This window comes from Diadema antillarum, unplaced genomic scaffold (genome assembly GCF_040938485.1).
Source record: "Diadema antillarum isolate AM-2024a unplaced genomic scaffold, OU_Dant_1.0 seq00000086_RagTag, whole genome shotgun sequence".
Lineage (NCBI taxonomy): Eukaryota > Metazoa > Echinodermata > Echinoidea > Diadematoida > Diadematidae > Diadema > Diadema antillarum.
This window is the reverse complement of record NW_027271178.1, coordinates 1,223,680-1,249,900: the sequence shown is the minus strand read 5'-3', so window position 1 is coordinate 1,249,900 and position 26,221 is coordinate 1,223,680. Positions and strand designations below refer to the sequence as shown.

At 39.9% G+C, this 26,221-nt stretch overlaps 1 protein-coding gene across 1 annotated transcript; it reads right to left on the bottom strand.

Moving 5' to 3' along the window:
• Positions 1-11,387: 11,387 nt before the first annotated feature.
• On the bottom strand, positions 11,388-25,731 carry LOC139726518 (solute carrier organic anion transporter family member 4A1-like; the record flags this gene model as incomplete). The annotated part of the gene is made up of 12 exons (XM_071637475.1): positions 11,388-11,686; positions 12,343-12,407; positions 12,726-12,913; positions 13,624-13,783; positions 14,401-14,596; positions 15,392-15,646; positions 16,326-16,447; positions 17,615-17,714; positions 19,319-19,412; positions 21,004-21,170; positions 22,878-23,133; positions 25,627-25,731. Coding segments are annotated over 12 exons (2,007 nt in total), but the record flags the coding sequence as incomplete, so codon positions are not given.
• Between the last annotated feature and the right edge of the window lie 490 nt (positions 25,732-26,221).

The following is a 26,221-nucleotide window of genomic DNA, read 5'->3' as shown; positions in this document are numbered from 1 at the left end:
TTTGATTACACGCCAGCCAGAAGAAAATAATAAACTCACGAGGGAGGGAACTTAGCTACTAAAACAGATACACACGAAGTACCTGACAACAGTACAAATCCATTTTTATCTTTTTCTCTCTTCTTTTTTTTTTTTGAATTTGTTATCCTATCTGTCTGTGCTTGATTCTATTGATTATACTGTCACGTATTTCTACGCATTTTACCCCCGCCTGTGCAGTTTTGCTCCTTTCTTTACTGATAACAGTGATTAGTGCGCTAAACTCAAATTCATAATTGCAAAGTATCTCTCTAATCAGTTGTATGATGATTTATCATTTAAAAGCCATGCACTTAACGAATATCTTTATTCAGCGAACCCATCACGCCGCGTTCCTGGATCCACGGTACCATGAAGAAAACACTTCGTCGTCACCAGTCCAAGCCGACACGAACTCCTGAGTGATGGTGAAATAAATTTTCTGATTGCCCCGCTATTCTTTTTGTTGTTACTGTTGCTGTTTTGCCTGTGGTTGTTTCGTTTCTCCTTGAGCTATGATGAATATCTGGCCTATCGTTTTCCGTTGTAAAATCAGCGCGGTCTCGGTGCGCGCGCGTGGTTTTGATATAAGATTTAGAAAAGGTGCTCAGAGGCAGAAAGGTACACACCTCTTAGATTCCGCCGACCATTGCCGACGAAATACCTTCGCTTTGCCAGAGCAAAGGAAGTTCTTTTGTTTGAAAACTTTTTTCTTACAGCGGAGTCAGGACTTTGAGCCTCCGGAGAAAACCAGACTGATTTCTAAAAACATGGATCGAGTCACAGCCTTAAACCTTAAGAAGGTTCGTTATGTCATTTTCCTGCGTTAGTTACGGTGACATTCAAACTCATCACTGTATCCTTAGGAGTCGTTTCTCCTTTTATGCTGACGAGTGGCTTTCCTGCAACCTTATAGCCTTCCAAATTAGATTAACTGAAACATTTGTTTCAAAAGAAAGGGTTGTCGAATAAAATAGACCGCAATCATGTTTTGTAAACATGTTTTATAAACTATGAGAGGCGAAAAGTGAAAATGATGCTTTATGTACATTTCACATATCATAGTGTTGTCTATCTTTATGTCTGGTCTTCCCGCCCGATGTTGTTGTTTTTGTTTAATCCTTATAGCATTAACACTGCTCACAGCGTTTGTGTGGGTACTAAGTGACTAGCTGCTGATTGATGCGTTACTACATTTTTAATAAAAAATGCCAACTGTCAGCTAAATTTCACATGATTGTTTCAAGATTAGATTTACGAAAATCCGTCTCTGATATTCAGAACGCATGTTTCATTATCTGCATAAACTCTTGTGCATTATTCGTTGACAGGTAATCGTCATCTCCTGTGGTCTAGTTCTCGCCGTGACTACGAGCTCGGGTACGTAACAATTAGTCGCTCCGTCCGCCCTCTTCACTCCGTGGTGGGAGGGACAGCGTGCTTGTTTCCCAAACCCTCAATAGAGGGGTACTTTTCGCGCGACGAAATCCGGCCCGAGAATTGTCAAAGGAGGGAGTGTATACATGCATTTCATTTGACTTCACTTTCTTTTAAAAAAGGAATCTCTTTTTATCTCTTTCTCCTTGGATTTCCGAGAAATTTTATAAACTGAAATATGTTCCCCAAAATCGACGCGTTTGTCAGACTCTACAATCATTCTCCTATTCATTCATTTAGATACCCCGTTCGAACACTTTTATGGCAATGACATATAGCTCACCTGAGATGCGGAGGCGGGGGGGGGGGGGGGGGGGGGGGGGGGGGACAGGGGGTAGTGCATTGAGTGTTGTCCCGAATTTAGGGACATCCCCAAGGTAGGAAAAGGCTGCAAGAGACCGCGCAAATAGAGGTTCGCAATTTTAGTTATTCTTACAATTCTTTTACAATTCTTATTTGTTTGACGTCATTCATTTTCATTCAATGAGAGTTCAATGTGAATATAGCGTGGGATTTATAGCTCTTTCCCTCTTCTTGAGGGACGTCTTTTAGAGTCCATCTTTAAAACGATCACTTTTTTTCAGAGGCTGTCAACACTGGCAATAGAGGAGACGCATCGTGCCCAGTCATTTTACGTCCGGGTATGACCGGTGCCTGCCCGGCCGTTTTCTCTGAAGAGACAGGTGAATTCGTACAGCTCGTAGTGAAGTACGTCCCACGTGACCACTACAACTATGCCGCCATGGCTCCGGAAAACGCCAGGGAAAAGACAATTCTTTACTGCGCACGTCCTGGTGATTTTAGACAAATATATATCATAATTATACATATATACGTGTGTGTGTGTGTGTGTGTGTGTGTGTGTGTGTGTGTGTGTGTGCATGTATTCATTAATAGCAACAGAAAAAGAAAGACCGAAATAAGAAGAACTACACCTATAGGTATGCTCCCCTCTATAACCAAGTGCACTTTCTATTTCACAATAAATTGTACATTTTATACAAAATCATTCAGAATTTTCCTTGTCGTGGTCTCAATTCTGCAACAATTTCTGCAAAGCAATGACTTAATTCATTCCAAAGTTTTAAGGTGCTGTTGTATGACATCTGCCTTGCTGTTGTGAGATTGTGCATTGTTAATTGTAAATTTTATTACATAACGCATAATTATTATATTTATTTAAGCTGACGTAACTGTTGATGGCATCACTAAAGGCAAGAAAGTTGGCGAGCCTGAGATAGAGCTTATTAGGTGTCATAGTAACAGCAAACAGATGCATATTTTCAATGAAATAGTCCTATAACATTATTTGTGATTTGTAGACCCTTTTCACATCTTCCGTAGTCAACATGCATTTGGACATCAGGAGACATTCAAACAAACTTATAATCTCATTATATTTAAGATAAAACAACTTGGAGTGGTTATATGCACAAACTATCTGTCTCCATCTACTCGTAACCCTCTATGCCCGACCAATGTCCACAACAGGGTGGGTCAGAACAACTGTAGATTCGGGGGGGGGGGTTGATTTCTAATAGAAAAGCAAAACGACGTTCAAGCCAGTGATGATAGGCTAAAGACGAGTCCTTTGTATCTCTTTAAGTGCATTGAAAAAGTTGTGATGTCTCTTGAATCGTAGTCCAACTCGACTTGGTCTGGCAACCCCTGAAGGTAGAATTTCGAGAAGACGGACACGCCGTTAAGGGCGTCATCGGCACGTGTTATGTCTACACATAGGCGTATTTCGTGTCCTAGGCCTATTCCTTCCCTTTATTTGGTGAAGGGCATGCGCATGTGAAACAAAAGGGGGGGGGGAGAGAACGGGATGGGAGACGTCACTCACTTCCCCTCCCACGAGGGAGAGTGTGATGACCCTCTTCGTTCTTTGTCATTATAATATACATTTCTTGTATGATATGACGTTCTATGTTTTTAAGCCTGTGTGCCGTCACCCTGCCTCAATAGAGGGACCTGTGAGGAGACATTGGAGTCTTTCGTGTGTCACTGTACCGAACCTTTCTACGGAAGGACTTGTGAAGAACGTGAGTAGTCCTACGATCCGTACAATTGTTACAATGACTGTATTTAGAAGGAGGTGAAATCGCCGGGGTCATCCCACTAGACCGACACCCACGAGTCATACAGCCCACGAGATCGACAGTAAAAACAGGTCCATGAGTCATACAGCTCACGCGTCATACTACAGCCCATGAGTTCGACACTAGGCAAATAAAGCCCATTAGTTCGACACTAGATAAAAACAGCCCACGAGTTCGACAGATACAAAACGACGCATAATGTGTCGGTCTCGTGGGCCTTGTTGGCTTAGTGTCGAACTCATGGGTTGTATGACTTGTGAGCTGTATGACTTGCGGGCTGTATGACTCGTGGGTGTCGGTCTCGTGACGTACACCCGAAATCGCCATGTCATGGTGGAACGTTTTTCATTTAGGCCTACAATCATGATGCCGGTATTCTTTTAATCTCAGTTGTGGCATAACGGCAACCCACACTTACTTGAGACATTACAAATGGGTCTCCAAAATATGTCTCAAAAAAAAAGTCCTTGCAAAAAAGCAAACAAACGCAAAATCAAAGATAGAATATAAACGTGCACACACGCAATAAAAGGTAAAATTGAAGTTTACTACTTTTTTTACACAATGAGTCAAGTTAGTGCCATGGGCCTGATACATCAAGTTCATATTTTCGATACTAAAATTGCATTTTTTTTTTCTTTTTACTGAGGACAGTGAATAACATCCAGCTTTGGCTTCTTATATCTTCTTTATAATCTACAAATTTGTAGAGTAGAAATTAAAATGCGTTTGACTGTCAACTATATTGTTTATATTCCCCCTGGCAAGACGGATCGCCTTGGCAGATCGAGTGCAATGCCCCTATTTGTCAAATTTTTACTGAATGAAATGAATTGACATACAGCAGGAGGTTGGAAGTCTCGTTAAAATCATTGCGGAATACGAATTACAGTTCTACATGTTTTCATTAGACGATGACATTCATAGCAATATTGTATGTAAATTAATAGAACGATGATGTCACTACTTCGCCTGTTCGTAACTTTTCCGTTGGTTCATTCACTCATTCATTTGGCAAAATATAGAACAATATACAACTTACATGTCATTACAAAGAAACAAATACATGCCAGGACTCCTAAGAAGCAATTGTGTGCTTGTGGCTGTAGCCATCAAATCGTTTGTTTTACACATAAGTATTGTTGTTGTTTGCAGATACTTCCGCAACTGTGGCTCCAACGTTACAAGGTAATTATCGATGGCTTCATACAACTTTTCAATGTTTGGTTGCTATAGAAACAAACTCTGAGTTTTCTTCAATTCCTGATATCATTTCAAGGAAGGGAATGCCTTCAATCTTTTGAGTGAAAATTAGCAGAAAACTTGTATGATGGCGTCGTCTGAACCTAATTGATTTACATGTTATAATTATGTGGTTGTAGCCAATTTTCCAAAAAGGTTTTATGTTCGTGTCATCGTCGGCTAGCCTTTTCATTTTCAATTTTTGCAACCCCAGTGTTGTTTTCCCCTTTTGTTGTTTTTAATCTGTTCATTGGGTTATTCATTCATTTATCAGCTTAATCCTGCATTCATAAAAGTTCAAAATGTATCAAACGGCTTATCTCAACCGTAATCTCTCTGCAAACGATTTCTTTTTATTATGATTTCATTTTCAGTATGATGAAATTGTTGAGAACGTTAAGAAACACAGACAAAGAACCCAAATCAGAATATTTTCACATTTACAGTAGGCGAGCTTTTGCCTTGTTCAGAAAAGCCATATATATGTCCCTATGTACAATTATGTCCCTTTGTACATATGTCCTTCTGCTGAAACAAACAAAAAAGATTATTTGGACATTTATAGTAGCTTTTGCCTTGTTTAGAAAATCCAAGTCAAAATGCATGATATTTTACATGTGTCCCTCTGCTTGTCGCTTTCGCGCAGCATCAAATAGACTGTCAACAGGGGAGTGCCCGAAAACCTGGCCCGCTAAACCAGCTGGTGCGGACCCCTGTTATCTGTTCAGCGATGGGGCTTTCCTTTCCTGGTTCGAGGCGCGTGACAAGTGCGTCGAGCTCGGCGGCCACCTCGTCGCCCTCGATGCGGAGGACGAGCAGGAAACGGTAAAAGAGTTTCTCCGCACTGTCTACTCGATCTCGAATGCGTATCTGTGGCTGGGTCTGAACGACATAGGAAGCGAGGGGCACTATACCTGGACGCATTTTGGAGGCACCGTATCTCCATCAGATCCGCTGTGGTTTGCCACAGAGCCGAATGATCAATATGGTGACCACGACTGTGTCGAATTCAACAATATTGGCATAGCGGACTATGACTGTTCCTCCGAAAATGACTACGTATGTGAATATAACCCACTTATATAGGAGGTCATGAATGGTAATGTCATTGCTGCGTGTGTCCCTATGTATGAAGACCTCCATCACAAAAGCCATTGGTCCTTTTCTTTTTCTTTATAATGGGTACTTGTGTGGTAGACATCATGGGTTTTGATCGGGAAAAAAATAACAAAAGAGTTGTGACCCCCACCCCCCCCCCCCCCCCCACACACACACACACACATACAAAATGACGATACTTGCATATCATTCGATATCTGGTAAGTGCTTTTTTTTTTGTGGTTTGAACTACCGATCTTCATGTGTGTTTTCGCTATAGAGAGGGCCTTTGCGGTGTGGGTGGGGCATAGAGTGGATGAAATATGTTATCCGAGGATAGTTACGCCTTGTGAGATTCGAACCAAAGACCGCTTGGCCTCTTGACCAAAGACTTCTTGAAAAAAATCCACTACACCGACTACACATCACTGACGTGATATACAGTGTAAATCAAAATCTGTAACCAACAATGGAGATATCAAAGTTTAAAGGGACATACTAAAAGGTCTCCAGACTGTTGCATGATATAATAATAATAATAATGATAATAATAATAATAATAACAATAATAATATAGACATTTATAACGCGCAACATATCCACACAAAGGTGCTCAAGGCGCTCACAATCAATGCCATGTCGACGTGAGTCACCCCTAAAAACAACAACAAACAAACAAACAAAAATAAACAAAGTAAAGCAAAAAACGCAAAAACATACAAAAAAGGAAGATTGTGGATGGAATCCCCCCCCCCCAGAAAAAAAAAAATATATATATACGTTGAAAACAAAATATACAATATTTTGTACCTATCTGATAACGTGAGAAACTCTTGAAATGAGGGTGGGTATTGCTGAGAAATATATCCTTAAGAATCTGTCTTGACGCAGTGGAACGGCATTACACTAACTAATTTTTAGGAGATGATTTCTGATTTGTTACAAGTATAGTCAAAACATGCAATTGCCAATTTCTTCTTGCATGTGCGTATAATGATATATATACATCAGGACTTGACACTAACTTTTTTTTTATTTATTCATTTATCTATCTTATTTCATTTTTGTCTGATGACCAGCTCGGGCCGCTGTAATCTTTGAATTTGAAATTTTGGCGGCCAGGAAAAGGAATGCTGTGACCCGAAATAAAAAGACATGTAGAAGGGATTTTTTCAACTTTAGCTGCACGATAGGGCCGCCGAAAGATCGCCGTTTTGGAAATGTGATGACCCATCGTCAATTTTTAGTGGCCCCGGGCAACCGGACCACGGCTAATATCGAACTCTGTTATAGAAGCATTTAGATATTGTAACCCAGTTGTATTTGAAACTTTTGCTGTGAAGCAGCTAGTTGAAATAGATGATATGAAATATATATATATATATATATATATATATATATATATATATATATATATATATATATATATTCATTTCCTATTCGAATCTATTCGTTACAAGGCGACTGCACCGCTCGCAAAAACTTTCAACCTGTCTGTTCAAGCCTTTTTCGTAGATTTGACGCCATGTCGTTTAATGTCAAAATGTTGTGAATAGTAAAATATCAGTCCTTTTAGATGTTTACGTGTAAGTATGTTTTCAAGGTAAGCATTTCATGAAACTTTCAGAACGTAACAACAACTGTCTCATCAAGCTTGCCCAAAACTTCTTATTTTGTATTTCTTCATTGTGAGTTGTTACGTAACGTGGGAAAGTTTAGGAGACAGATTTCTGATCACGAAAGATAATCGAGAAAGAGGTAAAGAGCGACACATTGTTAGCACTTCATCCTATCATATATAAATGCTTCACTGCTAAAGACGTGTAGATCTACTGTGCGTTGATAGTTAGATGTTGCATAGTTTCCTTTACTAAATGTAGGCGCCTACTGTTAGGTAAAATAAGCTCGAATATATTATTCTGATTGCTGTTTGGAACATTAAAGATTAGTGAGTACAAAAAACCCGGTCTTAACACGCCTTTGTCGTTGTTGTTTTTCACTCTTCTTTCTCATAATCATAATTGGTTGTGATACTATAACCAGCATAATAATACATACTTCAAAAATGAAATCTATTTCTATCAAATTGAGATATTTAAGATTAAAGCAGTTGAAAAACAAATAAACTACTTTAAATATATGTCATCATTTTAACCATATTTTCTCGAATAATTCTTCTTGTGTTACGAGTGCAGTATCATTTAGAAGAGTCATCTATCTTATTCTATTCGGTAATGACCTTGTTTTTATTTTTATCAAACAAAAATGGTGTTTACTATGTATCTATTTTGGGATTCAAACTCATCATATGAAACGAAAAAAATGGAGCAAAGGAACACCAAATATTCCTGATTCTTGTTTAATTTGACTGACGATTTGTACAAAGAAGCATAGAGTACATACAAAATCTTAGCAAACTGTATGCCAACAATACAAAAAACGAGATATTCGATACAGACCAGTCGAAAAAATATACACAAGAAAATATCAACACTGAAATGAGATATACCATTTTTATCTGTACAGTTTCTATTCTGAGCCTATAGAAGGAGTATCCTAGTCACTGTAATATTTACATTTATGTCTTTTGTATTAAAGACATCACAGATAAATCTATGAGTAACGACAGTTACAATGATATACTGGCACAACCACTATATTCTAAACAGCGTCACAGACGGTATCGAATATTGCGTATAACGACCAAACTTGCGCTGGAAAAATCTTAAAACAACAAACATGTATTGTTTATCTTTCTTGAGCAAAATCTTGAAGGTAATGATCTTCAATACAACGAAATGAAAAGTCAAATTATTCACCTTTCTTCTACCGCTTATTAAGGTTGAATGAATTGGATGCCACTCAATGTATTGGTAATATTCCTGATGTAAATATGATAGAATTAAGATAAATGTTTCCATAACACTATCATTATCATTACATTATTGGTTGGGCAGTCTAAGATACTTGAGTCAGTGAAGTAGTTTATTGGTTACTCTAACACTCCATGGAATGAAAATAATCATACAGTTCATCGTTCTTCAAATTTACTTTGCAAGGTGATTTCATAGTTTCCTGTTTTTTATATTCCCCCGTCTTCATTTTTCACCCTTCATCTTCATTATAATTTTATATCTTTTTCTTTGTATCAATTTGATAAGAGACAAGGGATTAAACGGCCCAAGATATCATACGAATATTTAAAATGCAAGGTGATAATAAATTATATAATCTGAATTGAATCAAGTGAAGAGAAATTATGTAGAAATTTGTCTAGTGTATCCGTAAACCTGTTCTCCTGTAAACCAATATTTCTAATGCCCAAATGAATGTGAATGACAGCCTGTATAAACGATTTCTGTGAAAGTTAAAAGACTTGTCAATAAGGAAAAATGAGGCCTGCTCCTTGGAAATAGAGTTCAAACACTTACGCAAGACAGTGTAATGGTGACGTAATTTTTGGTAAATGGTTGGAGGTTACATTGTAAAATGTTAATGATAAAAGAGCGTTTCTCAAAAGTTCCACATACGAGTAACAGTGCTATCGTCAAGTATGCCGCTGCGATTTCAGTTTAAAGTATGGTGTTGCGGTCTTTGGACCAGTGTCCTGGTAGATGTGGGGCATTTTCGAAATTGAAACCCGAATAACTCCGGCCTTAAAGAGTCTTGCTTGACTGATTATGGGAGACCGCTCAAAACTGGCCGCGATGGAGACACGCAGCTGGGATCGGAACGGTCTAAGTGAGCGCTCCAAAAACCGCATCAAATCTAATGTTCCACGCGCTGAGACCAGCTTCGACCCGGCTTCTAGCCGCGCCGGAATGCAGTTCCAATTCCATCATAATGTCACTGACATTTAAATCTAATGGTCCTTTATATAGGGAGTGCAGCGTTTGACCGTACCCCTTTCCCGGTCTCCTGATGCCAGTGGAAATAAACATCACGCTTAATGTCTTAGAGTTTTCAATTTATACTTAATGATGTATAAACCCTTCCTTCGTTAATTCTTCCCTGCAAGGAATAACATAATATGACCGATACTGCTGAGGTTAGAAAAATGAGGTATCATTCATAATGATAGTACTGCTTTCGCTAAGATATCAATTTATGGATAACAGATATAAGGAGGAAAATTTCCTTTGCACTTGGTTATTACTAATTTTCATGTGCAATCTTTGCAAGAGAAGAAAATGAGTACATAATTACCTGGGGTACGTTATTTCGTTAAATGTCGCAAATTGGTCACAAGGCAGCTTACAAGATACGTTGTGAGACGTTTACTTTTGTCAAGGACAAATGAGAAACAAAACAACTTTCGGCATTTTGTTTGGATGTCAATTCTTGAAAGTAATAAATGATCGTTATAAGTCTACCATCCACCTAAACAACATCTGAAGGTGGCAGTTTACTTGCACAATAGTTTTTTTTTTGCCGATTTCGCTTTGTATAACAATTGTAAATCATCTAGTTTTGTTTCTTGCTGAACGATTTTTTTTTCTAATCGCCCTCGCCAACAATAGTTGGGGTTTTACCACAGTTTGAGACATATCGTGACGAGGGGGGCGGGGAGTCGGATGATATCTTCTAAACAAGTAGTTCACCAAATGCCCTTGTCGTTATTCGAATTTGATTCGACCATTATCATGCTTCCTAATGAACCATCAATGTCAGCTGCCTCTAGAAAGTACAACAACAACAACAACAACAACAAAAGAAAGGTGTGCTTGCCCCAATAATGCATTTTCAGCCTTGCCAAGTTTAACAAGGAATAAACATACAGGAAAAAATACGACCAACAAACAAGCAAACTAATCATACAATCAGAACAATAGCCTCACTAGGACTCGACTGAGTTGACGAACGAGTTATCAAAATGAAGTGGCGCAGTTCGATACATCCGTATCGTACATCGATACATCCGTATACATACATCATGTTCTCTAATTACCAACCGTGTTAATTTTCATGTATCGTTTGTGCAACAAATCCATTCCTTCCGAAAGAACATGCAAAAAAATAAATAAATAACAGAGCAAACAAGGAAAAATCGGTGCTGCATTGCTTATAATATTTCGGCCCAGCCGTCATCAAACGCTCTTCGTTGTATGTCGCGTACACGCCGAAGCATCGTGCGACAAAAATACGTAATTCTGACAGGTGATGATGCAAAAGCTGCAAAAAGTCTTTAATACATCAAGTTAACCCATCTCTCACCATGCTCACTAGAACATCTTCGGTCCTACACAGTCTATGAGACTTTGGTGCTCACGTCTCGTTGGCAAGCAGGGAACGGGTTAAGAAGACCAGTTTTCGCAACATTGTGGCACTCTTGATCGTACATGAGATCAGGGTAACTTTTAAATCAATGTGGATCGTATAAATATTCTGTAGTCCACTCTGGAATCCTCCTGGTCAAAGAGACGAACGAATGCCGAATGCCAGCTTTCTGAGTAATCTCGACCTACAGAAGTTCGTCCCGTCGCCGCCCCACTACACAGATTGAGAGCCCGCCGAATTGGCCACGTCCATGGTGTCGAGCTCGTCCATGCTCGCAAACTCGGCCTCCGTTGAGTCGACCTGGCTAGCCGTCGGCCTCTTGTACGAGACGAGTGCGACGATCAGGAACAGGATAGCGATGACGTCGACGCCAACGCAGAGAACCAAGAAGGACCTGGCGAAGAGGCCGTTGTCGTACAACCAGCAGTTGCCGGTGCCGTCACAGCTCGTCTCCCAGAGAAGACACGAGCTGTCGATGAGGGCGCCAAACACGATAGGACCAGGAACGGACCCTGAACAAAGTAAACGACAGAACACAGACATAGTGAGTCTCTCAGTAATCTAGACTGTTTACCAGCTTCAGGTCTTATTCTACAAATTCGTTATATTACTGGTAAGGTGCGCACAAAGAAATGCCTAGAACAGTGACTTCCATGGTTTAGGAGGGGGGGGGGGGGGGAGGGCACAGTTGTATACTGTAGTGGATAAGACTCTTGACTTGGAAATGGAGGTCCCCGAGTTCGAGTCCTGCCGAGTGCTTACGTCCTCGGACAAGATGTTTTAACCCACAATGTAGTGATAACGACGATATCATTGCCATGATTGCTGTTGTCGATTATAATAAGCACAGTGTAGTAATAACGATAACTTGGAAAGATAATCCCGATGTCGGGTGTAAAGATGAGCAAAGAGTTAGAGAGGAAGACAATGAATTTAGAAGACGAGAGAATGATTAAGAAGGGTAGACGTAAATTCTCCTGCGACAAAAAATCTAATCAGCGGACATCATTCCTAGGAAATTATTTCTTTTTGCTTCTTATTCGAAGACATTCACTTGAAGTTCAGTCAACACAAATGCGCCACACAAACGAATACGGACACATATATATTGATAAAACACATAGGAACACATAGTAATTTACGCACACAGAAAAAATGTAACTCTTACCTAATAAACCATACATAAACGTCTGTAATCCCATTGCGTAGGCTCGCTGACTGTGGGAAACACACCTGTGATGATAAAGAAAGAGCAAAAAAAGATACAGAAAATCGCTTTGATCATTTACAGTGTCCATGAAGAAGAAATGGAGCAAAAAATAAATCGCACTTTTTTATGAAAAAAAGCCATCCAATCTGAGGAGCCTGCATTAAAAAAAAATGTTATGTTTAAAACATCAACACAATCAAACCAATCATTGCTCTTGATATCACTGTAGTGCTCTTTTAACGTTTAAGAGCTCCAAAAGAGAAGAGCAGAAAACAGAGATGTAATTGAAAAAAACAAAACAAGAACGATTAAAGAGAAATAAAAAGAGCAAAACGCCGTACCTGATCACTGCTGTCCAGCCGGCCACGCCCGACATAGCACCAAGAAACACGACCAAGAAGATGGCGATGTAATACAGCCAACGGTAGGGACACGACGTCGGGCACGTGCCCGATTCGACTGTTCGCGACGTCGACTCCGAGTACGAGCTCGAGTTCGAGTTTCCGACGCAACGGCAGTTTGTGAAGAGCTTGTGACAGAAATGATAAGGAAGAGCTTATACATTTTTGTTGAGGTGACAAGAAAGCAATTGAATCCTAGCTATTCATTCAAGAAGAGTGAGGGGTATAGAAGTATAGCACTAATTTAATAACAACACAAATTCAGAGAAATTTAGTTATTCGCAGTGCGTCTTCACCTTTCAACGTCGTATTGAAAACATAAACAGTAGAAGGTAATATGGCATGATTTTAGGCCTACTTTACATCACATTCAAGCGATCATTCAGTAATTTCTTAACTGTCAAAGCATGAGATGATAATAATTATTCTTCCACTAAGCGTTAGACGTGCTTGACATTTGCCGTGATCATAGTCAATATGGCAATCGCTGTCCTCATTATTCCGTGACCTTGACTGCCGTCATCATCCTTGTTATCAGTGCTATGATCACTACCAACATTTTTTGTTATCGTTATGATCGTAACCATGATCACCATCTTTTACGCGATCATGACTGCTAACGCGATCACCACCACTTTGATATTCTAGGTCACCAGAATCGTCACCTTTCACATAGTCAAATACAAAAATTGATATTTTTATCATCACTATTATTATCGCTATCACCATCTCCACTGAATTCATTATCTTATGATAGACAATTATTATAACACTGTCATAATCGCAAACACCATGGACATCGTAATGCCGTTCATTAAATCATGACGTCGAGACTCACCATGTCTCCGTCGTCGGTCAGTTGCGCCTCACAGCCAGCGTGACAGGCGGAGTAGTAGGTGACCCCGTCGCTGCCGCACACGGGGTCGTAACTCGTGGGGCACCGGCATTGGGAGTTGCACGTGGCGTTCAGAACCGCCGGCCCGCTGTGTGACTCCCATCTGCGGAAGGGGGAGAAGAAAAATGCGAATGTTTTTAGCGAATGGTGTGTGCTTGTCGAAGCGCGCGTAGGTAATGTCACGCTTCCCGTTGTATGCTCATATAAGACGCTGCTACAAAAATATAGCACGGCCGTCATTCAAGTTTCTGTTCTGAGATGATATTTGGCGTCAAAACAGCTTTTATTACTTCGAATCCATCATCATGAATCAAACTAACTTTACCAAAGAACGCACCTATCATAAATAATTAGAGTACTGTTTGGCGTTCGTTGTTATTTCACTTGGACATCACTTCCTAGTTATCTCTTGGTTGTCTTCCCAGTTATCTCTTACGCAATAATACTTATCCTGCGACTTTTGCCAAAGAATCCCCAAAACAGGGGAAAATTCATCAGTATTATACATACAATGTGGGTTCACTTGGAAAAGCGCCGTTTTCAAAGAGTCAGATCATTTTCTTTTGTTTGTTTGGGTTTTTTTTTTGAGAGTATAGTAACGTTAAACCTGAGAAATATAGTGGAGTCGAACTTAGAATTTTCTGTATGCCAGTTATCAAGGCGATCTGGGGGTCCCCACTCACAGTTTTTTAATAGGTCCATAGTTTTGTGCAGACTTACGTTGACTCGTACTGCACCGTCACGCCAGAAAAGCTCTGCGTCGGGCACACGGCGAAGAACACGCTGCCGCAGAAAAGTGAGAAGACCGTGCCGACTATACAGAACTTGACGAGTCCGGGGAACTTTAGATCCAGGCGATTCATTATGATTCCGGCGACGAGAGCGCCAGCTATCCCACCGGTCATCGTCATCAAACCTACGATAATCGGAACACCAGAACAAAAATGGTATGAATAATGAATGGCATCTTTAGAGTGGTAAGTACAGTTTCCGCAGGCGCTTTCTACAATCTGTGTTAAGCATACTACAGTCTTTGAAGTGCGGGGATGAGGAAAGTCTAGTTTGAGGACTGTGTGAGGATATCAGATACACCGATGGAATTCAATCGTCTTCGAACCAACCGCTCCTAAGACGTTAAAACTTTCATTACTCATAAAAGGATAATAAATGGTCTGGGAAGTGGACTGCGTTAATATGATTTTTTTTTTTTGCCATAAATCGATGTCTTTGGGGATCTGAATTTCCAATCACTGACCAATAGACCTCAGACCTCTGACCATTGTTAAAGGACATTGCTTGATAATGAAATGAACCAAATACTTGAGAAATGCTTAGGAATGCATAAAATCATGCATTTTTGCAATCATTCAATTGATAGATATATACAGATAGATAGATAGATAGATAGATAGATAGATAGACAGATAGATAGATAGATAGATAGATAGATAGATAGATAGGTAGGTATAGGTAGGTAGATAGATGTTTACATAAGAAGATATCGAACATGACTGACATGCATACATATCTTCATAAATACTATACAAGCATTATTCCTTCATTTCATGAGAAAGTTTACCCGAAAATCATCATATGCTTTGATTCCATCCAAAGAAATCCTACATAAGATAACTTTCTATGATACAACGACAAAGTAAAAGAAAAGATGGTAGCGTATAGTACAGAATGGTTCCTCTAAGTTATGTCTCACCCATCGCGTAGGCCGCCTCGCTCGGCGACATGCTCAGCTGCGACTCCAGAAACTTCGGGCCGAAGACGGCCAGGCCGGCGACGAAGAAGAACTCAACAACGGCCACGGCGGACAGGCACATGAAGGGGACGTTGGTGACGAGGGTGAGGGTGGCCCTGGGAAGCGCCTTCAGTCGGTTGAGGGCGCCTGACTCAGATTCGAACTCGCTGCCTTTCTGCGTCTCAAACTTTCGTTCTTCCATCACTTTCTCTGCGCCTGCGGGTTGGTGGGACAGGAAGGCAGATATGACCCTTAGTTATTTTTAGCACATCGCAGCAATAGAAAACAACTAGTAAATCATGTAAATCAATCTCATTTCACATAAATCGGGTATAAGGACACTTTGTCATAAATGCACAGTCCCACAGGAGGGCGGTGAGATGTGGTTCAGTCGTAGCGCGTCTGCCTTCAGATCCAAGGGTACCGGGTTCGATTCCCGAGTCTCATTAAGCAATGTTGTGTTTAAGCATTCCGCCCCCTGTAGTAAAGAAGCAGCACACTCTGTCTCTCGGATAAATGACATTAAATTGATAGAGGTCAAGTGTGTGAGCTAGCCACAACTCGCTCACGTAAAAGATCCCACTTCATTCATTCATTCGTCGCAAAGAGCAGGGTGCCAACCCGGTGAAGTGGTCCCCTAGCCAACCACACCAGAAAGCGTACTAATGATGCCGACCCCTCGTGGTCGCCCCAAGTGTCTAGCAATAGTCAGCAAACGGTATCAACCAGGCACATTGCGCCATACGCTTGAATGAAAAACTCCCACGCGCATTCACACAGACATACAGACACACGAACAGACAGGCACTCAGACACACTCAAGTTCTCACACACGCATGCACGCACAGCGGCAGACAGACAGACACACACAAATTAGAGTCCGACCATGACTTACCTGGAAGCGACTTTGGGAACCCCAGGTAGATGAAGGTGACGATGAAGAGGAGGATGGCGTTGATGATGAAGCCCAGCCACCAGGCTCCCACCCAGAGTGGACTCGACTGGTCGATGGTCAAACTGGACAGTCAATGACAAAAGGATTGAGAAATTGCATCGGATTGAAAAGATGGCAACCATGAAAATAACAGTGATCAGATCTCCAATGATTGTTACTGCACGCTGAGGGCTAAATTAAATTTTGTATCCATCATTAATAAAGGGGGTGGCTAGTAACTGATCAGTGGGAATCAGCAGGAATGCTGGGGAATGATTGTTCCAATGCTTATGGGATTCACTTAAGAGTACATTATATATCTATTGTTCTGTGAAAATTATTTGCTTCAGAATGATCTCATATTCAAGTAATGTGCAGTTAAATGTTTACAGGTTAGCATGCCTGTACAGTGACGGGGCATTAAACTGCACATTACTTGAATATGAGACCGTTCTGAAGCACATAATTTTCACACCACAATAGATATAATATAATGTACTCTTAAATTAATCCCACAAGAATTGGAACAATCATACCCCAGCATTGCCACTGATTTCCACTGATCAGTTACTAGCCATCCCCTTTAACATTAGATTAAGAGGTAATTGCAAATAGTCAGACATGTAAAAGGAATGTACACTCTGCCTCTTGCCAACTATCGGAGGATCAGATATACCTCCATAATATACGATAACAACTATTAAGTCAGTGAATTAATAATTAATAATGATCAAAGTGATTTAAGCTGTGTAAATTAAAATCAGCATTAAACCTCAGCAAAACAACAAAAATGTAATTAAAATAATCTATATCTGAAAGGATGAATGCGGAATAACCCTTGCTTTCAATAGAGCGGCTGCGCAGGCTGATCAGAGAGAGAAAGAGGGGGGGAGATGGGGGAGAAGGGGGCATAGAGAGAGAAGAAAACGTATCAGTTTCCAAGGCAACATAATGAATGATAGCAGCATCACAGAGTAAAGAAAACATAAAAACGGATAAAAATAATATTTTGATGTCCGTGGGGGCGTGTTCGACGTGTACTCTTCCTCCATTTCCTGATAGCCTCGTAGATGGCGCCTTCCGGTTTCAGCACACATGGTGTCCAGCCGAAAAACAAGACTAGAACACCAGCAACGACAACATCAGCAACGAAGCAAATGGCTAAAAGCTGGGTTTGTCAAATCACGTGTTCATGTTTTTGTTTGTTTTGCCTTGTTTTGCTTAGATGTTGTAAACTTTGTTGTCCTTACCTCTCGACCTCGGTGTTGAGGTCCGTGTAGATCCCGAGGTAAGCGCCCCCTACGATGTATCCAATCGCAGGTCCTGCAACGGTCACTGCGTTGTAAATGCCTGCCAGGAAAACAAAGCAAAACACACACAATAAAATAGACACGATAGATCAAGCGGAGATGCAATGATAGTAGTACAGTATTTCAGACGTGTTTAGTCAGGTTGGTTGCTTGGCAACAGTGGAGGGAGATGAAGCAAGCATGAAGGTCGTAAGTTCGAATCCCGCCTCGAATGTGTAGGCCTACATGGATTCTTTGGATTTCAGTTTATTTCATTTCATTTCATTTCACTTCATTTCATTTCATTTCATTTCATTTCACTTCATTTCAGTTTATTTCACTTCATTTCATTTCATTTCATTTCATTTCATTTCACTTCATTTCATTTCATTTCATTTCATTTCAGTTTATTTCACTTCATTTCACTTCACTTCATCTGATTTCATTTCACTTCATTTCATTTCATTTCATTTCATTTCATTTCATGTCACTTCATTTCATTTCATTGTTATCAATATTGCTCAATCAAAGATACATAAGGTATAACAAAATAAAAATATGCATGATATCCAACTGTGCACAACAAAACCTTACAAACATAAATAACATAGCGGTCAATCTATCAAAATTCAAATCAAGTAAAAATTATGGAGATCGTTTGATAAGACGTCAAGTCAACTATTTTTTTTTTTCGTTGACTCGGGCGATCAAATTGATATTTGACACTGCTATTCAAGGGTTTTTATAAAACTGCAGGGACCTTTCGAAGGATAACTCTCACTCTGGAAAAATACCCTACCGGGACGATGCGACCGTGATACGTTCAGCAAATATTTTGACAGGAAATAGGGGCTCAGCGTATTGAATTCCATTTACCGTTTCAAGGTTTGGAAAGCTCTCATTTACCCGGCGATGTCCACAAATCATTACCAAAACAATTTCACAACAAGTAATCACACTCTAACATCCTGTACTGCAAGGCTTCGACCCACTTTAATTAGATCTAATTAACTGCGTTGATTGGAGTACCTGGCTGACTAAATTATAGCTAGCTAATGACTTTTACTCCCTGATTCAACGCAAAGTAGGGAAATTGAATTAATCCTTTAATGTCGTCATTACGGTTGAATTCGAAACGAATGAGAGGCCCTGTAGGGCTCACACCCGTAAATACAATGGAATGTCCGAAACCCCTTCACAAATTCGTACCAAAGATACCAAAAGAAATGAAGAAAAAAAATAATTAAAAATCAATGATGCAGTTTGGCAAAAAACTGAATAGCTGTAGATATTGAGTATGAATTCCTCTACAAATTGCATTTTGGTTAGAAGATGAAAGCTTTTCTGGTGGAATTTGAGGGGACTATATTTCATTGGGTACGTGCACGGAAAATGGGTGACTCTTTGAGTGACAAGAACTCGTAGTCTGGCTTTTCGTACCCCTGAACAGAATTTGAACTGAATTATCCACCCTGAGAATTTGATGGATGAAAGGGTACATCTAACTTATCCAGGTTAGTGAAGCTGAAACACCTCATTTCTCCCAGCTATTTTACAGAATTTTTTGAAATTTGATTTTTAACACACGTCCCTATGGGGAAATATTTATGGGTGTGAGCCCTGTAAAGGCAGAGAGGAAATAGATCGAACGGCCAACAAACTTACCCATGTAAATGCCAAAGTGCCTTGTGGGAACGTTCTCGTCGATGTATGTAACGCCGAGTGTGTAAAGAGAAGCTGCTCCAATGCCATGTAGGACCTGATCCGATGAAAGAAAAATGCAAGAAGAGGGAATAACACTCGGTCGAGGTGTATACACATGATTGTGGAGTTACACAGAAATTGTGTGTAGTTCTGATCAATATCAAGATTACATGTTTTAACCTTATGCGTGAGACAGTCCATTTTTTATTTCATCGTGGCAATAAGTACCTCTAAAAATAGTCTGGTTTCCAGACCCTTTGCCAACTGGACTCCGCTGCGACGAAGACGCCGCCTTTGCCGTCTGGTTTTCGACGTTGAAGGCGTCAATATCCTGAATAGCGAAATAGGACGAGCAGAGGGTCTGGGAAGCCAGACTACTCTAAATAGTACCACTAGATCTTTTTAAAGGAACGAAAAGAAATAAAAAAAAACCCCGTCGCTTTCTTGACCTGGTTCTTTATTTTTGTTTGTTTTTATGTTGTTTATTTTTGCTTTGTTTGGCTTGGCTTGGCTTGAAGTCACGACTATGGAAATGTAAGGGTTAAGAAATTGTGACGTACATTCATTTTGAACTGTCACACTGGTAGGTTATTACCATCTCATTAACACGCTGGTAGGCACACTTCACGCAATCAGTAGGAGGGATGAGACAACAATTGGACACAACGGTGCGAAAATGACGTAACACGTTATGCAAAGATCCCGTAATACCTATGGGAACGGGTTAGGATACTGATGCGTGTTTCTCCTGATTGATTTTTTTTCCTTCTATCTCTCGGTGTCTGACCGGTATTCTTTTTAAACACATCCGCATACATTTATCTACCTGTGTATCATGTAATCCTTTCTGTACCATAAATTTTCAAGGTGTGTACCACGCTATGAGGATTTCGCTGTTTGCAAACAGTACTCAAAACACACAGAATATTAATGTGACGATCGTTGAATCATATGAAAGTAATCGCACGTTATTCGAGCATTGGATATCATCACTCAGTATAGTGCTGGAGAGAGAGCTTACAACAGCGTTGCTCTTTTTTTATAATCTCAATACTCGTTTTATTCCCACATTTCAACGAAACAAGGTGCATGCAAAATCGATCACGTGGTTAGGTTATATGCAAAGTATAGGTAGACAATAATCTCCCACAGCGAGTATTACAGAAATGTTAACACTGCATTGTATATGAATTGAAGAAAACTATTGATAATAGTTCCGAAGACAAACACGATTGAAAAGTGTAAAGTGCTGATCTGAATTTACATTTTGATGGAATGATAATCGATAAGGGAGAGCAGAAATAAAGGCTTAAAGGCGTATGATTTAAAAAAAAAGTTAATGACAAAGTATGCCTTGCTTTTTCTAATTCCATTTTGTATCGAAATTACAAGGGCATAACGCAACACAACATACAAATACGTCATAATCTAAGGTCATTACAAAGTAATGTATTCCTCTACGTAACTCTCAATCGACAAACAACAAGTTGACATTCATCACTAAGACCGATTCGTCCGTCAAGAAACAGCCGGTGAAACGAGTAAACAACTTATTTTGACGTAAAGTGATTGTGTATACAAAACATACGCACGCACACACACACACGCGCGCGCGCGCACACACACACACACACAAACCCGCGTACCTGCGCTATGACAAAGACCCAGTAGTAAATAGCGAGGTTGCTGTCTCCCGATGTGACGTCACCACTGCAGCCATCCGTCTGATTGGGCAAACCGCAGTAGTCCAGGCTGGTCTCCTTAAACACGTAGTTCGGAGTGACGAAATGGGGGATAGCGAAAACGAGAGATCCTGCGTTAAGGTGAAATGTGAAAAAAAAAAATCATCGAATTAATTTCCCTTGAAAAAGAGAGCAAAATCAGAGTAAAACAAAGGTCAAAATCAAGGCGTTTCCACATCATGTGCTGTTTGTTGGTAAATATTTGAGGGTTATCGATACCATTGTATGACGGTCAGTGCTCAGTCAAGGTCTGTGGACCGTGGACCAGAACAATGAAGATCAACACGGTCAACAACCTATCTATTTCAAGAACAGAGCTGATGACAATGTATTGCACATGGATCATCTCGTAGTTGATTATGTTTGTCTTCTTTTGATAATTGCAAACCGCTTCGAAACATGTTTGTCTTAAGCGCTATATAAATTCTCCTTATCGTTATTATTAACAACTAAAAGAAAAAGGCAATTATTGTTTCGGCGTGGTAGTGTACCTACAATAGGCCTATTTGACTGAGAGAGGGAGAGAGAGAGAGAGAGAGAGAGAGAGAGAGAGAGAGGGAGAGGGAGAGGGAGAGGAAGAGAGAGAGAAAAAAAAGGAGACGTGAATGGTGTCAAGGACCTCGGCAAGAGAAGCCACTCCAATGGTTTTAGGACTGGACTTGAAACTCATTGAACTATCCGTGTGTTGTTGTAGATATCTTACAATTTCTTTCTATCTTTTTTCCTCCAAAAATCTGTTAATACAACTTTATGTGGGAAAAAGATCAGCGCACATCAAGCGTGCGGCCTTCTATTTGTCCTGTTTTGTGTCATAAACTGTCCCCGTCCTTCACGTTTCCTCCATTCTTTGCAGGCTTTCGTTCTCTCTCTCTCTCTCTCTCTCTCTTGCTCTGTATAATATGTATCTCTTCATCTATACCTGTCTATTCATCTATCACCAGGCTCAAAATGTATTTTTCTGTCGATGCTGTCAATTACCAGGAGGACCATTTCCATAGTTACATGACATGTAACTTCCAGCGCGAAAAAAAAAATCAAAAACAACGACAAAGAACAAACCTTGGAAGCATCACCTCAAGTTCGACGGACTGATTCACTGTGAAAGGGGGCACTTGATTCATATTGGTAAATTGTGATATACACGAAGAAAATAATAATATGTAGCTTTCCTGATGTAAAAATGACGCGAGAGTTCAAGAGAGTATGAGGACGGAACTGAGCGGCTTCCCCCGGGAGAGGTGTGGGAGGGATTTGAAAAAGATTTCCGTCGATGCTATCACGGAGGCTACAGGTGCTCGTCTCTTGAAAGTCGGGAAGTGTCAAGGGGATATTATCGTTATCACTTATTGTCACTTAACGGATCATGTGCAAATAGGTTGATGTTTCAGAAAGAGAGACCGAGAAAAAAAACACGACGAAAATAGAGGAGAATTCGAGCATACGGCCGGAAGACATAGAAAGGACGTGGATTTAGTCATAATTCCTTGTTCCTTCCATTCGCTACTTCTTAATGTTTTTGGTTTAATGTCGCTTTGCTTTACTTTGTCAAGTTTAACTTCTGTTGATGCTTTATATCAGTTGGTTTTTTTGTGTGTCCTTGTTTGTTTTATGTTTCACTTTTTGTTCTTTGTTTCCGTATGTTTGCTGTTTGTTGTTATTGTTGCTTTTGCTGTTGTTATTACTACGATTATTATTTTCATTATTATTGTTATTATCATTATCATTATTATTGTTGTTGTCGTTGAGGGGGCAACACAATGACCTCGCCCAAGACCTACCTGCGCAGAAGAACATGGAGCCGAAGCCGACCCACAGGGGGCGGTGTCCGCGCTCGCCGACGTAGCTGACGGCGACGGCGACGAAGAGAGTGGAGAAGTCGTAGGCGCTGACGATGGTGCCGCTCTGTACGCTGTTGAGGTCGAAGCGCTTCTCGATGGTCGTCAGGCTGATGTAGACGAGCCCGAAGGCCGTCATACCCTGGATGAGTGTCACCAGACAGAGCATGACGCAGTAACCGATGGGGTTGTTGAGGAACTAAAACGAAAAAAGAAAAAAAAAAGAAACTGAAACATTGAAGAGGGGGTAAAAATACCTAATGCATTGTCAAGTAATTAAATATGTTATGTCATCAAATCAGCATATTATACAATCATACAAGAGTAAATGACTTTTTTCTTTTTATTTAAATGTTCACAACGAACGATTAATAGGAAAATTTTACGTGCATTGTTACACAAAAGCAGCAAAAGATGATTAAAAGAAATTGTTGCCTCTTTTTATTGTTGTTCCAAAGTTTGAATCCCTCGGAAAATGATCTTGAATTCAACTCCGAAACATTTCCTCGTATTGTTTGTCTTTTCTCTCTCTTTCTCTCTTTCTCTCTCTCTCTCTCTCTCTAGTTATATATTTACCTATCTACCTATCTACGTATCTATCTATCTATCTGTCTGTCTGTCTGTCTTTCCATTCATCTATCTTTCTATATAGCTATCTGTCTATCAATCTATCCAGTCATCTATCTATCTCTCCGTTTATCTACCTATCTATCTATATTTATCTTCACATCTATCTATCTATCTATCTATCTATCTATCTATCTGTCTATCTATCTATCAATTATCTATCTATCTATCTATCTATCTATCTATCTATCTATCTACCTATTTATCTATCCATATATCTACCTATCTATCTACTTATCTACCTGTATATCTATAACTCGATTTCTCTGTCAATTACCAGAGTGCAGTGGCTATCTTTTAACATGTTTGGAAACTGGTCTTCTTTTTACTTCTTTTTTATGGCTTCTTCACGATAAAGAAAGAGATAAATGAATGTGAGAGATAGGGAAAGAGAGACAGAAATGTCACATGACATCTTGGAGAGTTATTCTGTGTCATTTTACCCGGGGTTAATGTTTGTTTGTTTTTTTCTCGGAGTGTGATGATATAGGAACGTGTCCTGCGGGGATAGGAACGCCTAAAAATGTCCATTCCATGTTGATCTTCGTTGCCATGGTTACTAACCTACAGAGTACGACTGGTTCGAAAGGTTGTCGGCTGCGGGTTCAAGGTACAGCAGGCCAGACAGTTTTACCTTGTTTTAGGTTCTCCAAATCAAATGTGTGGGGTTTTTTATCGTTCTTTTAAAACTACATGTGTATTTAGGAATTCACGTTCTTGTTTACTCCAAGCAGAGGATAAACATGTCCGCGACGTATGGTCTCGACATGCCATTAGTAATAGTGTGTATGATACTGTAACACACTGGTCAGTTCATTTGTGTTTTTGTCTCCTACACTGTCAACTCCGCCTCCCCCCCCCCCAAAAAAAAAAAAAAAAAAAAAAAAAACCAAACCCAACCCAACAACAACAAAAAGAACAGAAGATGAAAAGAATATTTTCCTACTCGTCTCATTGTACACATTTGCATACCAGCAAATTCAAATTGACCATCCAACCGTGTAAGTACCAGCAAATGCAGACAACAACAACAATAACAACAACAGTAACAATAATAATAATTATCGTTATCATTGTCAACAACAAACTGCAAAGGCCAGAGTGAATGGGGAGGTATGGCATTGTATAACATCCACACTATCTTTCCCTTCCGTTCTCTTCAGCAGAATGGTATATGTTACACAATATTAATGTCACATGTCACACTAAATGCATGTTACGTCTTACACTGAATTCTAATGTTACACAGACTGTTTATGTAAAAAAAAGGGAAAAAACTCACTGTCAATACACTGGTCTTGAAATAAAAACAGCATTCTATGTCATGATGTCTTTCGGTTATATATTGCGCAGTAATCTTTTGTTCCTCCGTAAAGGTATGTTTGTTTGTTTGTTTGCATGATTGTTCGTGACCCCTTTCCCCATGGTCCTTCAACATGAACACGGACTTCAAATGCAAGGTCTCATTTTGACATTGAGCCGGATGAACAAAAAAATGAAAAAAAAAAAGAATAACCCCACCAGTATCAGGAATCTGATAACCTTGAACTTGATAAAGTACGCGTTAACCCCTCTTTGGTGGTTGACGTAACTACCCTTGACTGTGTTGTGTTGGTCATTTGTCTCAAGCAGCAAGAGATGGGGGGGGGGGGGAGTGGTTGAAGGGATAGGTGGAGTGGCGGAGAGATGGAAGATGTGTATTACATAACATTTTATGGAAGACTATGCACTGCAAAAGTCAGGCGTATACCTCATTTTCAATAAACTCAAACAGAAACCAACGTCCGTAAAAACAACACCAACATTCAACAGCCTCCACATTCCATTGCGTATAGGCTTTATATTTTACTTTGCAAAATAATATAACATAGTTTAGTTAATTTCATGAGATATCGTACAGTGATTTTGTCATACGGGATAAAACAACAACAACAATAACAATAATAATAATAATAATAATAATAATAATAATAATAATGATAATAATAATAATAATAATAACAACAACAACAACAACAACAACAACAACGAAGAAGCGTCTCTCGAACGAGGCTGCGCAGCTTACCTGAACACAATTCGGACGGAAGCCTAGCCAGCCGAACTTGGTCGCCTCGTCGATGACAACCTCGTTGTGCTCGACCTTCGAGATCGACGTCAGACGCTCGACAAACCACTTTCGTCTTGTGTCCTGTTGCCACGTGGGGGGGGGGGGGGGGATAAAGGAGAATAAACAAAGACGGATGTAGATCAGTCTCTAACAGTTCTCTGCACCAATCTAAAATGCCCATATTCGGACTTTTACACATACACACATGGATATTATACACCCTCTATTTGCGTTAAAAGTTGCTGGGGGTATAGCTGGTACCTAATACCAGTCAAGTGTCCAGTCTATGGACACTGGCGTTTTCCGCCATCGGAGGGAAACCCCGGGTTTTTGTTTTATTTTCACGCTTTAATAGTTTTAAAACAATTACGAAACACCGGGAGTAACAACCGAACGATTCCTTCCTCTGTTTTTTTCTTTTAACTCACGAAATTACTAGTGATTGCTTGCTTGCTTGAGTGATAATTACGTGGAATGCTTGTTGGAGTAAATATATGATTTTTGCAATCAAACTTATTTTTGGTTGTGACTTTTCGTCTATTTCGAATTCGCG